This window comes from Mustela lutreola, chromosome 4 (assembly GCF_030435805.1).
Source record: "Mustela lutreola isolate mMusLut2 chromosome 4, mMusLut2.pri, whole genome shotgun sequence".
Classification (NCBI taxonomy): Eukaryota; Metazoa; Chordata; class Mammalia; order Carnivora; family Mustelidae; genus Mustela; species Mustela lutreola.
In genome coordinates this window covers 19281891-19297084 of record NC_081293.1, presented here as the reverse complement: position 1 = coordinate 19297084, position 15194 = coordinate 19281891, and the positions used below count along the sequence as shown (strand labels likewise).

Sequence of the window (15194 nt, the reverse complement as noted above, 5' to 3'; positions counted from 1 at the left end):
GGGGCGTGGCCACAGCCCGAAGGGGCGGGGAAAGACCTATCTTCGGCCTTATATGGGCAGCCACGTCACAGGCCGCACACTCATTCACATAAAACGCGGCGCTGCCGGCGGAATCCCCGGCTTCTGGGGCGGCGAGTGGCCGGGCCGGCTGCCGAGCGTGCGGGGCGGGAAAGAAGAGTTGAGCTGCCGCTCCGGCTCCGGCGCCGGGCTCGCTCGCTCGCTCGCTCGGTCAGTCTGCCGGGCCGCAGCCTCGCGGGCCGCCCTCCCGCGCCTCGCCAGCGGGCACCCTGGCTGTGGGCACCGGCGGGGCGCGCGGCGCGGCACCGCTGGGCGGCGGCATGAAGGTCACGTCGCTCGACGGGCGCCAGCTGCGCAAGATGCTCCGCAAGGAGGCGGCGGCGCGCTGCGTGGTGCTCGACTGCCGGCCCTACCTGGCCTTCGCCGCCTCGAGCGTGCGCGGCTCGCTCAACGTCAACCTCAACTCCGTGGTGCTGCGGCGGGCCCGCGGCGGCGCGGTGTCGGCGCGCTACGTGCTGCCCGACGAGGCGGCGCGCGCGCGGCTGCTGCAGGAGGGCGGCGGCGGCGTGGCGGCCGTGGTGGTGCTGGACCAGGGCAGCCGCCACTGGCAGAAGCTCCGCGAAGAGAGCGCCGCGCGGGTCGTGCTCACCTCGCTGCTGGCCTGCCTGCCCGCCGGCCCGCGGGTCTACTTCCTCAAAGGTGAGCGCGTCGGGGCCGCCGAGCGCCTGCCACCACCCCTCCACCCCCACCCCTGGGGCTCTGGGGTCCCCTCCCCGTGCGGGGCGCCTTCTGCGATCCCGAGCCCGGTAGTCTCCACCTGCCGGAGTCCGCACGCCGAGGCTTGACGTGCGCTCGGGAGGGCGCTGCCAGTGTCAGCCCAGCCCTCGGAGCTTCCCCCTCCCCACCCGCGTTCCTCGAAAGCTCCCGGCGGCCGGCCCGCCTGGGTGGTGGGTAGGGTTGGTTGCGCAGCCGGGGGCGCCGCTTCTTGGGCGCGGGCCCCGGATTTGCTGGCGCCGGCTTAGCCGCCCTCGCTGGGGCCTGGGCTCTGAGCCTCTCTGATGGGCAGATCTGGCTGGATCAGCAGGTCGCGACCCCCCGGAGCGTGGCGCCGCGGCGTCCCCTTTCCTCCCGCCCGGACAATTAACGTGTGTAAGGCAGTCTGTACCGACCCCTCTTGCCTTTTTGACCCTGGCGAGTCCCTCCCCTTCCTTTCCACTTCAATTTACTGCTGTTTATTGTTTTCCTCCGGCCGTTCCTTCTCCCCTCCCAGGCCTTTCTCTAGCTCCATTTGGAGCTGACAGCCTTCCCACCCTTTTCAACCCTTCCCTCAAACCCTCCCCCACGCCACCCCCGCAGATCATTCCCTGGACTGGCCTCCTGCTATCTGCCCGGGTTTGGAGGGGGCGGCCGGCTAGCCCGCCCCGGGATTTAGGAGAGGTGTAGCAGGGTGGTGGTGGATGGGGGTTCCGTCGCCTTTGGTTTGAGGCGCCCCAGAAGCTGCCCCACAAGTCCGTCCATTACACCTGCTGGAGAGAGGACTTTGACTTCCCTCACTGTGTAGTCAGTGAGTGACTTTCAAATTACAGAGCATTGATTTCTGGGTCACTTCCTATGACTACTCCCGCCTTGTATTTGAGTCCTTTGTAAACTCCAATGTATGAGAAACTCAGTTCTTAGAGCAGAGATGAGTGTTCCGCCCAAGCTGTGCCCCAAGGCCCTGCCAACCCTGTTGCAGACATCTTGAGATACAGCAGTGATGTGGTTCAGAAATGAGCCTGAGGGCCCTTTTTAAAACCAAGCAGCCTGGGGAATTTCACACCTGCGGGGCCTGGAGAGATCACACAGGGAGCCCCTACCTCTGTTAGCACCTCCGTGTAGACTGTTCCCTGTTGATTCCTGTTCGGTAGATGATCATCTTCTCCACCAGCCTCAGCTTGTCTGGGAAGGAGCAAGGCCCTCCTTAAGACGTTTCACACTTAGCCCAGGGTGGTGGCCTTTGTCTCCTTTCTTAGCAGTGAATACAGGAAAAGCTACTGCCTTCCCAGGAGTATGAAAGATATATTTCAGGAAACCCCTCCTGGTCCTGCCTCTGCTCCCCAGGTCTCTCCTCTCCATGGTGGGGGGGGGGTGGTGGTGATTTCATGTTGACTGTTGCAAAGTTACTGCCACAGGAAGTAAGTGGCTCTGTAGACTCACATCTTCGGAAATTCGTGTCTAAAATGTTTATTTAAATGACAGTAACGTACACAGGTAAAAATTTTAAAAGCACAAAGCCTGTACAATGAAAAGTGGGTCTTCTTCACACCCTTGAATCCAGTTCCACTCTCCAGAGACAGCCACCAAATATTTTCTGTTCATCTTTAGACAAGTTAATTTTCCCCGAGTATCTTTAAAAAATAGAATGATTTTGCATATTTTGTATTCTTGCTTCTTGGACGCAACTAGACCTTGGGAGGTTTGCCTTTATCAGAACATACATGTCCGTTTTGCTTTTTATTTTATTTTTTAAAATTTATTAGAGAGAATGCATGCAACATGAGGAGCAAGGGGAGGGAAAACAGGGAGCCAGGAGCCCGGCGCAGGGCCCAGGGCTTGATCCCAGAACGCTGGGATCATGACCCAAAGGCAGACGCTTAACCTACCGAGTAAGGCGCCCTTCACTTTTTAAACTGGTCCCCTGTTGGTAGCCAGTAGGTTGCTTTCAACCTCATTATTTAAGGCAATGTGGTAGGGTATATTTTTGTTCAAATGCTTTGCATGTGCACTATCTTTCAGTAGGATTCAGAGAATTGGCAGGTTGATAGTTGTGTGCATTTTATTTTTTTTTTTTTTTTTTTTTTTTTTTAAGATTTTATTTATTATTTATTTGACAGAGAGAGAGATCACAAGTAGATGGAGAGGCAGGCAGAGAGAGCGAGAGAGAGAGAGGGAAGCAGGCTCCCCGCTGAGCAGAGAGCCCGATGCGGGACTCGATCCCAGGACCCCGAGATCATGACCTGAGCCGAAGGCAGCGGCTCAACCCACTGAGCCACCCAGGCGCCCAGTTGTGTGCATTTTAAATCTCAATAGGAATTGCGGGATGCTTAACCGTTTACAACACAACGAAGGTTAAATTGTTGTCCAAGAAAATTTTGATTTCCTTACTGCCTCCTGTCCAGATACAAATTCAGGTTTTAATCTAGTGGCATTTCAGATCTTGGGGACAATGCCTTTTATACTTCCCTTTATTCTCCCCCCACCCCCCTTATTCTCTTCCCCCTCCCCAAACATAACACTGAAATGGCATGGGGACCGGATGGCATTGTCAGTGTGTATTTAAATACAGTGTTCTTGCAACTTCTCTGCTCCCCTGGTCATGCAACGGTGATCAAAAGCCCAGTCACTCTGAAGAGGGCTGAAGCAGCAAGAAAAAGGGCCACAGCTCTTGAAACTCAAGAGAATGGTCTGTCTCTCCCTGCCTCTCAGGGAAGAGTGGGTGAAAGAGACCGTCTAATCCGAAGGACTCCTGACCCCAGCTTGAAGAGATAGGCCCGCGTTTATCTGTCCCTCTACTACACTGAGCTGCTTTGTCCGCCTGCCTTGTTTTGTCAACAGGCAGGCAGGACCCGGCCCACACCGCACCTCCTGTCTGTCCTGACAGCCATCTCTTTTAAGTGTGCTATTTAAAGACAAGAGATAGAGCGGCCTGAAGGCTTGTCTTTGCCAAGCCTCATTCTTGGGAACGTTTGGGAGGGCATGGGCCACTCTTAAGCCAGATTCCCATTCCCGTCATTGTCTCCTGGAATCGAGAACTTTGGAGGCCTAGGCACAGGAAGTGATTTACTTTAAGGTCGCTTCTTCTAATGAAGCTGTGGGTCACTAAGTCTGACCTTCAGTCTGTATCCTAGGAGGGTAAGGGTCCAGGTGCTACAGTGGTGGGGAGGGGGGAGGCCAGCAGGAAACTAAGCCACGAACACCATCACCTCCCTCCATTACTCTCTGGCATGTGGTCTGTTTATCATGACCAGGAGGACCAGAAGCTCATCTGGGGAGGCCCAATGGGCTTTTTGTTGAAGTGACCACAGAGGAGATTTGAGTGTACTCAATGGGGGCGGGGGCAGTTCCAGCAAGCGGGGAGGAAGCAGTAATGGCAAGATGACTCATTCTAGGAATTGGCTGCAGCTTCTGGGAGGGAGCTGGAGACCGCCATGTTATCCATTAACCATTTGTCTACCACAGGGGCTTAAGGCCACCATGTGCTCCTCTGTGGGCTATCAAAACGCCAAGAGACAAAAGAAAGAGGGGACTTTGTGGAAAATACATGGGCTCAGAATGCATATTTAATTGATGGTTTGAGGGGCGCCTGGGTGGCTCAGTGGTCTAAGCCGCTGCCTTCGGCTCAGGTCATGATCTCAGGTCCTGGGATCGAGTCCCGCATCCAGTCTCTCTGCTCAGCGAGGAGCCTGCTTCCTCTCTCTCTCTCTCTCTCTCTGCCTGCCTCTCTGCCTACTTGTGATCTCTCTCTGTCAAATAAATAAATAAAATCTTAAAAAAAAAAAAATAGTTGATGGTTTGACCCTAAGTGAATTCTCTGGGTCAGAGAAAAATAGAAGTGGGTTTTCTGGAGGCTCCCGGAAGTCCCTTAGGTCCTTCTGGATTGAGAGTGAGAGTTTCTCCAAGTGAGGCTGGCCTGTTCACCTGGCAGCACTTGGCATGTTTTTCATTTGGTTCTTTACTGCTGAGTGCTGGACCTGAGACTTCTTTAAGATGACCAAGTTTCTGTGACCCAGTCATAGAGTAGTTTTTACCTTAAGTGACCCATCTGAAGAAGTTGAATAGTAAGGATTTTTACAGTCATACCTGCTGGTAGTTATCATTTCAGGGATTGTCGTAGGGCAGGAAGATCAGGAAGGGAAGTTGAGGAAGATAGAAAGGAAGGGTTAGGTGGTCTTGAAGGGGAGAGAAACAGTTTTTACTTAATTGGGACTGAGAATTAAGTTCTAAAGCCTTGTGCGTCCAGTTTGGTTTAGAAGGTAATTAACTAGATTGATTACTCAAAATTGGACCTATAGAGAGGATTGTCAGCAGTGTTTTTTAGCACCTTGGGAGTGAGAAAGGGCAGGGCTGTTTTATTGCACCTAGTTTAAACCTCCTATTAGCCTCCATTCTCTTACGAATAGAGCGGTTCCATCTATAATCCAATTCAGAGCTAATGGGCTAGGGATGAAATAGACCAATTCAGGAGTCTCTTCTTGCAAATGAATGAAATTCTTCATAATCACACCTGCATTTTAGACCAAGGAGTGAAAATAGCTTTTGTTTTCTGGAGGGATTTGGTTAATATTTTCCAGATGCCAAATAGCTTTCCTTTCAGCTGCTTCTGATAGACATAAAAAGTTAATCATTGCCTCTCTGAACTATAACTTTTTAGAAAAGAGAGAGTGTGTTTGTGTCTGTATAGCCCATTTCTGTTCTAAAGCTATTAGTTGGTTTGGCTTAATTTTTTTTTTTATAAGATCAGAATCTATGTTAGCTTGATATTCTTGACTCTTCCCCACTTAGGGTATTGATTAATTCTGGACATTTTCTAAAAGCTGAGCAATCAGTGTTTAACATCTATCTTCCTTTTTTTTTTTTTTTTTTTTCCTTGCAGGAGGATATGAGACTTTCTATTCGGAATATCCTGAATGTTGTGTGGATGTACAACCCATTTCACAAGAGAAGGTTGAAACCGAGAAAGCCCTCATGAGCCAGTGTGGGAAACCAGTGCTCAGCATCAGCTACAGGCCAGCCTATGACCAGGTAAGTGGTGTGGAAGTGCCATCTTGGCTGCTGACTCTGCTCCTTCCCCAGCCCCCTGGCTCTTCCTCTCCCCGCTCAGTAGCACTGGTGCATTCTTCTGTGGATAAGAGTGTTGGCAGAGCCCTCTAGCTTCAGAGAGCTGTTGCTTGCCAACTTGAGTTTTCCATCCAAGAGTATATGGGCTTCTTTCCAGCAAACAAGCTGACAAGAGCAAACGAGCCCCAGGATGCTTGACAGCTTCTGGAGAAAAGAGGAAGTGAAAGATACATTCTTATTAGCTGGCCTAGGAAGCAGAAGCTTCAAAATATCAGTTTAGGTTTCCCTGAAGATGTTTCAGAGCTGACTATCAGGCTTCCTGTGTTAATCTTCTTTGTAATTGTTCATGCTGGGCAGTTTCAGCAAACCAACCCAGTACCTGTCAAGATGTGTCTTTTTGTTATTTTTAACTGAACCGGGGCTGGGGGAGGCTTGTGGAGACACTACTGTTTGGATGGCTAAGCAGAGGCTGAGGGTTTCGGGTGCCTACAGTTCCATATATTCTGAAACCAGTGAAGATGAAGAGACACTGTAGAGGAGTTCATGCTCCTACAAACATGTGGTGTTTTTTTCCTTTGAAGAATTTAACTTTCTGGCAGGCCTGTAAGGGCTGACTGTGTGGAAGGCTCAGTGAGGGGTCCTGCCCTCCAGTGCTGCAGGGTGAGGGGAAGGTGGGCAAGGACCCAGATCTGGCAGAAACCAGAGCCCAAGCCCTCCTTCCCACTTCACAGGAGGGGAGAAATCCCTGTCTCAGAACTGAAGATGATCTCTTTGCAACGAATCCGGTAGCTGGGCTCCTAGCAACAGTAGGCCCAGAAAGACTCCCTTCTCTTAACTCTGGCTCTTTTCAAGACCTTGGTGTTTTCCACAGAAACAGAACTTCTTTTGGAAAGGGCCTGTCCTAGGCACCTGACTTGGAGGGAGAAGCTTTTCAGGTCTTTCCCACAACATAAGTGCATGTCCAGATCATAAGAAGGAAGATGTCTGGAAGCTGCCCGGTGTGAACAGAGATCTGCCCCAGTAAAGCCAAGTGACTGCCCTTGAGTGGGATCCCTGGTCGGGAAGTCTATTAGCTTGGCCAGGGTCCAGGGTTATTATATTGTTTGTTTTCCTTTATTAAACAGCATATTGGGGCGCCTGAGTGGCTCAGTGGGTTAAACCTCTGCCTTCGGCTCAGGTCATGATCTCAAGGTCCTGGGAATGAGCCCCACTTTGGGTTTTCTGCTCAGCAGGGAGCCTGCTTCCCTGTCTCTGCCTGCCTCTCTGCCTACTAGTGATCTCTCTCTGTGTCAAATAAATAAATAAAAATTAAAAAACAAAACAATACAAAAAAAAAAAAAAAAGCAGGGACGCCTGAGTGGCTCAGTTGGTTAAGCCACTGCCTCCGGCTCAGGTCATGATCCCAGGGTCCTGGGATTGAGCCCCGCACCAGGCTCCTTGCTTGGCAGGGAGCCCGCTTCTCTCTCCCACTCCGCCTGCTTGTATGCTTTCTCTCTTTCTCTGACAAATAAATGAATAACATCTTAAAAAAAAAAAAACAGTATATGATGAACCCTCAGCATTCAAGTCATGGGCATGTGGCTTAGCTGGATTTCTGTTTTCTGTTTGTTTGGGTGTTTTCCCCTCACTTCTCAGAAAGTGAAAGAGAAACAAGAATTGTCAGGATGTTGTGAAGGCACAGCAGACCTTTGGCCAAGAAAGGACTGGGGAGGCCCTGACGTGTCTCCAGGGTTCATCTGGGGAACCCCCTAGTGCTATTTCTTAGAAGCGCTGCTGCATGGAGAGAAGCCAAGCAAGGTCGTGTTAACCTTTGGGGTTTCTGAAGGCTTCTGGTTCCTTCCTCTTGAGTCAAAACAGAGGATTCAGAAAAAGAAAGACATGGTTTCAGGGCTATGTTGTTCTAGGCTTTAGAGGTAATTGGATAAGGTCCCAGGCCTGGTGTGTCCATGTGTTCCGGGCCTAAACAGGGAGAGATCTGTGTAGATGCATGGGAAGCGTTCAGTCCAGGGGCCAGCTATAGTCGGTGTGAATAAAAATACTGGTTGTTGGGGCAACCTGGGGGCTCAGTCCGTTAAGGATCCAACTTTGGATCTCAGGTCTTGATCTTAGGATTGTGGGTTCAAACCCCTCACTGAGCATCAAGACTACTATTAAAAAAAAAAAAATACTGGTTGTTACTCTTACTATCTTTGGTAAAATCCTCTATGACTTTCTTCCAAGTGGCCCCACTGGCCTTTGCTGGAACACTTGATTTCTCAGGAAAGAAAAAGCGCACACCACATGCCAAGTAATTTGAGAATTGCCTTCTGCTGGCCCTCATCCTATGCCCCTTTCCCTATTATGAGTCTGGCCGAGTTTCCGTTCCACTTTTATTCTGGGACAGGAAATGGAAACACAGGAAGCGGATGGATGATACAGGAAAGGCTCCCAAAGACACAGCCACTGCCCCTGCCCCTCCAAGCCCAGTGTTTCTCTCTCAGTCTCTGGGGCCTCCCTTTGTTCCAGTTATCGCTGGTTTTTCTTGCCACCTGGGAGCTGCTACGAGTGCCAGAGTCTGACCAGCTAGCTGTTTTTAACTTTGCCTCAGGGTAGATGGTCTCAGCTTCTAATTGGGAGCCTCCTTAACTGGAAACCTGGTGTGTGGGTGGCCTTCCAAAAGGGTGATGATGTAAGCATCTCTCACGAGCCCTCAGTCCCACGTGAGGAAGATAAGGGGAGGAGAAGCCCCTCTCCCCTGGGCTTCATAGCCTTTCTTTAAGGATTCTGGGTAAACAGTGGTCATTTCCACTTCCAAGGAGCATCCATGCTGGGGATGCACTCTGACCTCTCCGAAACCCACGTGCATCTTGAGATCAGTCATGGGTGTCCTAGATTTGATAAAATATACCATGAAGATACCCTGACTGCAAAGGGGGGGGGAGCTCATCTTGTAGCGTTTTTAACCTGTTTCATCTCGAAAGAAACAAAGGCTGCCCTGAGGTTAGAAGGCTTGCACTGGTGCCGTGGGGGCAGCGGGAACGTGAGCGGGAGCCTCTCGGTCCTTCCCCTTCGTGCCCATCTCCTCATCCTTGTCGGCACAGGAGGGCTGCTCGCGTTTCCCACCTCAATATGTGTATGGAAACGAGGAATCTTTGCTGTGTGGGCTTTGCCGTCCCTGAGAGTCGCAAGGCAGCAGCAGTGGGTAGAGAGTTTGCCAGAGTGGAGGCTCCACCCACAATCTGGGCTGAACTGCCCTGGCGCCGAACTGTCCACCTGGAAACCAGAAAGGGAACCTCCCACCTGACAACAAGTAGGTCAGGGTGGTTTTGTTTCCTCTCCTGAAGGAGCAAGCTAATCCACGATTTCCTGGGTGTCCTCTGCCCCTCCCTCCAGGGCGGCCCGGTTGAAATCCTCCCGTTCCTCTACCTTGGAAGTGCCTACCATGCGTCCAAGTGCGAGTTCCTCGCCAACCTGCACATCACGGCCCTGCTGAACGTCTCCCGGCGGCTTTCCGAGGCCTGCGCCACCCACGTACACTACAAATGGATCCCCGTGGAAGACAGCCACACAGCCGACATCAGCTCCCACTTTCAAGAAGCAATAGACTTCATTGGTAGGTTCAGTCCTTCGCCCTCTGCCATCTGGGAGCCCCTGCTCTCGCTTCTGCGGTACTGATGGGGGCGGCCTTTGCCAAGGAGGACAGTGTCTCGGACGTGCGTCTGCCAGGAGCTGGAGCCGGGACGGCATGCGGCCACCAAAGAGGCGGAGGGGTGGACGCACGCTGCTATTCATAGGAGCTTTCATTTGCAAGATAAATGAATTAATATTATTTTATGGCAGGACTCACTGCCGTTCTTGTTGTTCTTCTGAGCCGGGTGGGAAGCAGAGTGTGTCCGTGTGTGATGCTCCGTGCCAGGGAAGCCAGGGAGCGAAAGAACCGTCCTCGCGGTGCTCCTACGTAGGCTGGGGCATTTTTAGAAAGCCAGCAGAAGGATTGAGAGAACACTTCTTACACACCGAGCCCCGAGGGCCCTGGCAGCTTTTCACAGTTTTTGGCAGACTGCTTTAGGGGCAATTTGTTTTGCATTTCAGCTAATTTTGGATTAAAGATAGCATTTGACCGAGCTCCGTGCTCTGTGCATAGGGAAGTTGGCATCTTTTGTACGTTGTGTTAGGCGGTTACCGTTTTCTCCCCTGGGCAGGCCTGGAAAGGGCTCTGGGCCTTGGGTTTCCACCTCTTCAGCACAGGCTGGACTGTTCCTGCATTTGACAGCTTCGCTTTCCCCCCCCCCCTCTCTCGTGGCAGCGAGGCTGACTTTTTTTCTGTTTCAGATTTGCAAGTATTACTCCCCAACCTTGAGGCCTTGCCTTTCTTTCCCATTAACACGCATAGTTGTTGAAGCTGAGATGTGATTTTCCTTATCTTGTTTTGAGGGCTTTTGGAGGGAGAAGGGCAGGTGTTGAGCCCAGCAGTAACTATGGAGGGCAGGCAGCAATTACGGGGACTCCCTTCAGCCACATGGTGGGCCCTGTGCTCATCACACGTGGTTTCATCCCTATAGGAAACCCACTGGGAAAGTCACCAGAGGCAGGAGGCTGAGCCTATCCTGGTCCTCTGAGCCTCTGGGCTTAGAGGATCCCTTTGGATCTCTGAGAGGCTGCCCAGTTGATGGGTTCAAAATGGGAAACCCTTGACTTGTCTCCCTGGCCCTGGGAATGCCTTGCCCTTCTCTGCCTGTTATTTAATTACCTAGATAACTACTCAGTGAGGTCATGAAACCCACCCCCATCCATTTCTCAGAAGCCTTCTTCCCCATCCTGTGAGTTGTGTACACAACCGCATGAACCCACAGCCTCCTGAGAGCACAGGATGCTTTTCCCCAGACTTCTTGCCTGCTGGTAAAAGGCGGGGACTGAGCCCATACCATGCTCTTGGCCCCTTCCCAGGGGAAGGGCCCTGGAGGGCCCCCGTAGTAGACAATCCCTGAGGGGCAAAGCAGGAGCAACACAGTCTAGGCCCTTTGCTTTCTTGGTCATGGTACCAAGCAATTAAAAGCTCATGGACAAGGAGCAAAGGAAAATTGGGGTCATGACCCTACAATCCAAGGGCTGGGGTCCCCTTTGAACTCATTTACAGGAAATTTTCTTCTTTGGAGTCAGACTAAGTTGGGGGTACCTCTAATGAGCTATGAGCTACACTGTGCATGTCCTTTGGGACTTCTGTTCTGTTGGGGAAACTCTGGGCTTCCTCCCTGTCTTTAGATCTTACGGATCTTACAGATACATTTTAGATCTTACAGATACATTTGCAAACTTCTTAAACTGGAGGAGGGAGCTGGGTAAGGGAGGTGACTTTATTTGCCCTTCAGAATCTTAAGTGTTTTTGCACACTGTGGCTTTACCTAGTACCGGGTACCTCAGACTTCCTGTGTTGTAATGTTGTCATTGTTTCCTCACTCGAGAGAGAGAGAGAGAGAGAGAGAGAGGGGGGGGGGGGATTGGAAAGACTGTTTTTTGTGGTTTTTAATTGATGTGTATATTTATGCATAACCTTTTGGCCCTCGGTTTTAACTGTTGTAGTTCCCTCGGTCGGGGGAGGAGTGGAAGAGAAAAGGAGGCACCCCCTTGTCATATTGAGCTAAAGAATGCCAGCCGATGGTGGTAGCTTTACAGCAGTGACTCCCATTGTTGTGCAAGATGGAGTTTGCGAAAGCCATTTCTATCCTTCGGTCTAGTAAGCGTCACTTGGCCAGGGCTGTAATTAGTGGCTGTGCACTATTTATTGTGTGTTTGGTGGTGGGAACCCTGGGAGCTGAGCCAAGCATCCCGCCCTGGCACAGCCAGACTGGGTACCCAGGGAGGCTGGCAGGCCTCTAGCAGGAGAGGGGCTGGGTCCTCCCGCTGAGAGTCAGATCCCAAGAGGCACTCTTTGAACCTGGGACCCTCAGAAAAACGTACCTACCCAAGAAATTTGCATGTAATGTCAAGGATTTTCTGATGCCCTGTTGAAACCCATCCGTGGAACCCAAGTGAAGATGGCATCTCCAGGAAGGGATTCTTTCCCCAGATCTAGCACCTCTGAAGATTGGAAAGGCACTACATGGGGATAGACACTCGGGGGCCCCCATAAGCTCTGTCCTTGCCGGTGGGCATTAAAAAGACTGCGTGGGAACCTCAGCTCTTGGACAGGTGTGACATTTTGAGGACTTGGTCACTTTTGTGTTTAATTCTCGTATCTTGGCCTTTTGGTTTCCAGTCCCAACTCATCCTCCCCCTCTTTTCTTCCTTCCAGATGGTGTCAGGGAAAAGGGAGGCAAGGTCCTGGTCCACTGCGAGGCTGGGATCTCCCGCTCTCCCACCATCTGCATGGCTTACCTCATGAAGGCCAAGCAGTTCCGCCTAAAGGACGCCTTCGACTACATCAAGCAGCGGCGGAGTGTGGTCTCCCCCAACTTCGGCTTCATGGGCCAGCTCCTGCAGTATGAGTCTGAGATCCTGCCTTCTACGCCTCAGGCTCCCTCCTGCCCCGGGGAGGCAGCCGGCTCGTCTTTCATAGCCCATTTGCAGACACTGAGCCCTGACCTGCAGGCTTCCTACTGCACCTTCCCTACCTCGGTGCTGGCGCCCGTGCCCACCCACTCAACAGTCTCGGAGCTTGGCAGGAGTCCCATGGCCACGGCCACGTCCTGCTAAACCCGGGATGGGGGAGCCGGCCCAGCCCCAAGAACAACTGTGATTCTGCTTTTTTTTTAAACTCGTGGACATTTCATACCTGTGCAATACTGAAAACCTCACTCTGTCCCGCTGCCCTAGCAGGACAGTGAGCGGTCACCAGGCTTGCAAACGAGCTTCATGCTGACAGTGGGGATAGGTTTTGGGGACCGAAGGAAGCCCAAGCCATGATGAGAGCACAGTGCGTGCCGACTACTGTACTTCCAGACCCCCTGCCCTCTCAGGACCGCCCGGGCCCTGCACCTCCAAGCTCGCCTTTTCATTTCAAGCGTAAGGCAATATATACCCACGGCAGCGTGGGAGAGAGCAGTTGCTAGACCGGGAGAAAAGGCAGTGACGAAGCCAACTCGTTTTGAAGGAAGCACAATTTCCACCTTACTTTTTTAACTTTGGCAGTCTCTGTATCTGTTGCTTCAGGGCATAAGCTGATCACCGCCCAGTCAGGAAAGGAACCCCTCCAGGACTTGGAAGGATGCCATCTAGATGCTGGCTTGAACCCTCCCGCGCGTTTCTGAGACTCCCTCTTGGGTCTGGGGTGGAGGCGGATGGTTGAAGTAGCGAGATGTCGACCTACCTGGGTGTCCTTTCCACTGTGGGTTCTTCCCTGACTTCGGACTTCGCATGATTCCTTATTCATACTTGAACCTTTCTCGTGGCCCCCTCTCCTCAAAGCATCTCTTGCATCGTTGGAAAAGTTCTTTGGACCTTAGACCAAAAATCACCCCTTTGAGGGGGCGACAGCGGGTGCCAAGAGACCGAGGGACCCGCCGCGTCCGGGTCAGTGGCGTTGACACGATGGTCTCCCCAGCCTGCTGTCCTTCATGTGTGCTTGTCTTGTCTCTTGTGACACACGTTTTCTTCTTCCCTGCCCCTGGGGGTTGTCTTCAAGCTGTGGACTTCTGGGGTTTGCAGATTTTGTATTGTGGTACTTCTTTTTTGTCCGTTGGTTCTTTCTCCAGGGGAAACGGCAATAATTTCCTAAAATCCATATGAATGTGAAGAAAAGCAGTATGTTACTGGGTGTTGTTGTTGTTGTTTTTTATAGTGCAAAATAAAAAGATGAAAAGAAAAAAGCCCCGCTTTGTGTTGGTGAGTTGGGGTAATACGGCCGAAAATGGAATCTGCATCTGCTCGCGGCTGGTGATAGGAACAGAATGTTGCTTTCCAGCCCAGAGGCTTCTCTAAGCTCACTTGCAAGAGGAATCTTTAGGTGCTGGCCACATGGAGAGGTGGTCGGAGCACCCACCCGCTCTTGCCTCCTATGAGCCCAGGCAAAGTGTTCTTGAACCTCAGACGCTTCATCAGTGAAATGTGTTAGAGGTTCCCCAAGGTTCCTCAAAGCTCAAGGCCCTTGATCATAGCAAACCTGAATGCAAAGCTTGTGGTCAGCCTCCTAGTGCCGGGCACATGGCAGACACACTCAGAAGAGGCTGGAAAAATGCCTAAGGGACAGAGAAGTGAACTAGGTGACAGTTCACCCTAAATACCTGCCCCCTCCATTGTTTTCCACTCCTGGAACTAATTTCTGTCAGGTAATTCCCTCAGTCAATGAGTGGATTTAAATCCCAACCTGGATTGACTTGTCCACTGAGTTCTTTCCTCTGTTGGTGGAGGAAGAAAGGAATAATACTGAGTTCTTCCCACACCTGGCGAGGCCTCTGGCCCAGCCTAGCTCTTGGGGCCTGTTTCCTAATCAGGACCTGATGTGGGAATTCCAAACATACCCCTCAGTTCTGGGGGGCCCAAAGAGACAGCTTCCCTGTCAGTTACCACGTCCGCAAGATGGCGGCCTAGCCCAGGGTAGCCCAGCTCTTTCTAAACATACCACCTCAAAGGCTGAGGCCTCGTTCTCTGCAAGCCTTTTCTTTTCACCACTCTCCCTCCACAGATTTCCTTGGCAAGCCCTCAGGTAAGAAAGCCACCCACACTAGAGAGGCTGCGTGCCACTCTGCATAATAGTCCAAGCAGGACTTTCACGAAAAGTGGAGGGAAGAATGTTGGATGGGCGAGGGCAGTCCTGGCTTCTAGCCCTCACCTTGCCCCTAACTCTAGCACTTTGGTGCTAACCTCTAATAACCTCTCTGGGCCAACATCCTCCTGGGCTTGGTCTAGTTGATGCCTGAGTCCCTTCCGGGATTCCACATCCCTGAATCTGTTCTCGGCCTTGGCACGTGACCCAGAACCCTGTGCAGGCGCTGAGTGGCTGGAGCGGCCTGGAGCAGGGAGAGCCGGAGGGGGGAAAGCTGGGTGCAGGCTGGGGTGATGTGCTAAGCTGCGTCCCACTTGCTGACATTTGCTTTATTGCATTAAAGTCTTTCTCTGAAGGGTAAGTCCTCTAAATCAGGCATATGAGGATTGCTCATAAGCCAATGAGTCACTGGGGGGGGGGGGTAAGCCAAGTGAAGCCCCACAGCTGGGGATGGCTTTTGACTCTCACTCCCTTAATAATCTCATTAATTACAACTCCTTTTGTGTCAAGACCAACTTCACACTGGCTTCCAGGGCCGGGTGGGGAATTCAAGGTGGTGGGGTCTGGCTCCTTCATCCCCAGATTGCGAAGAACCTCCTTTGTTGGTCCCTAGCACCAGTGCTGGGAGAACAGAGAGAGCAGTTCTCCCCTGTTCCGTGTCCCAGCTGGGTCTGCGGGT

At 52.0% G+C, this 15194-nt stretch overlaps 1 protein-coding gene across 1 annotated transcript; it reads left to right on the top strand.

Annotated features, from left to right (window-relative positions):
• The first annotated feature begins 208 nt into the window (after positions 1 to 208).
• Positions 209 to 13562, top strand: DUSP5 (dual specificity phosphatase 5). Its single transcript, XM_059173236.1, has 4 exons — positions 209 to 717; positions 5651 to 5799; positions 9208 to 9427; positions 12107 to 13562. The coding sequence occupies exons 1-4, from the start codon at positions 339 to 341 to the stop codon at positions 12505 to 12507; spliced, it is 1149 nt and encodes a 382-aa protein (XP_059029219.1). The 5' UTR covers positions 209 to 338; the 3' UTR covers positions 12508 to 13562.
• Positions 13563 to 15194: the final 1632 nt, after the last annotated feature.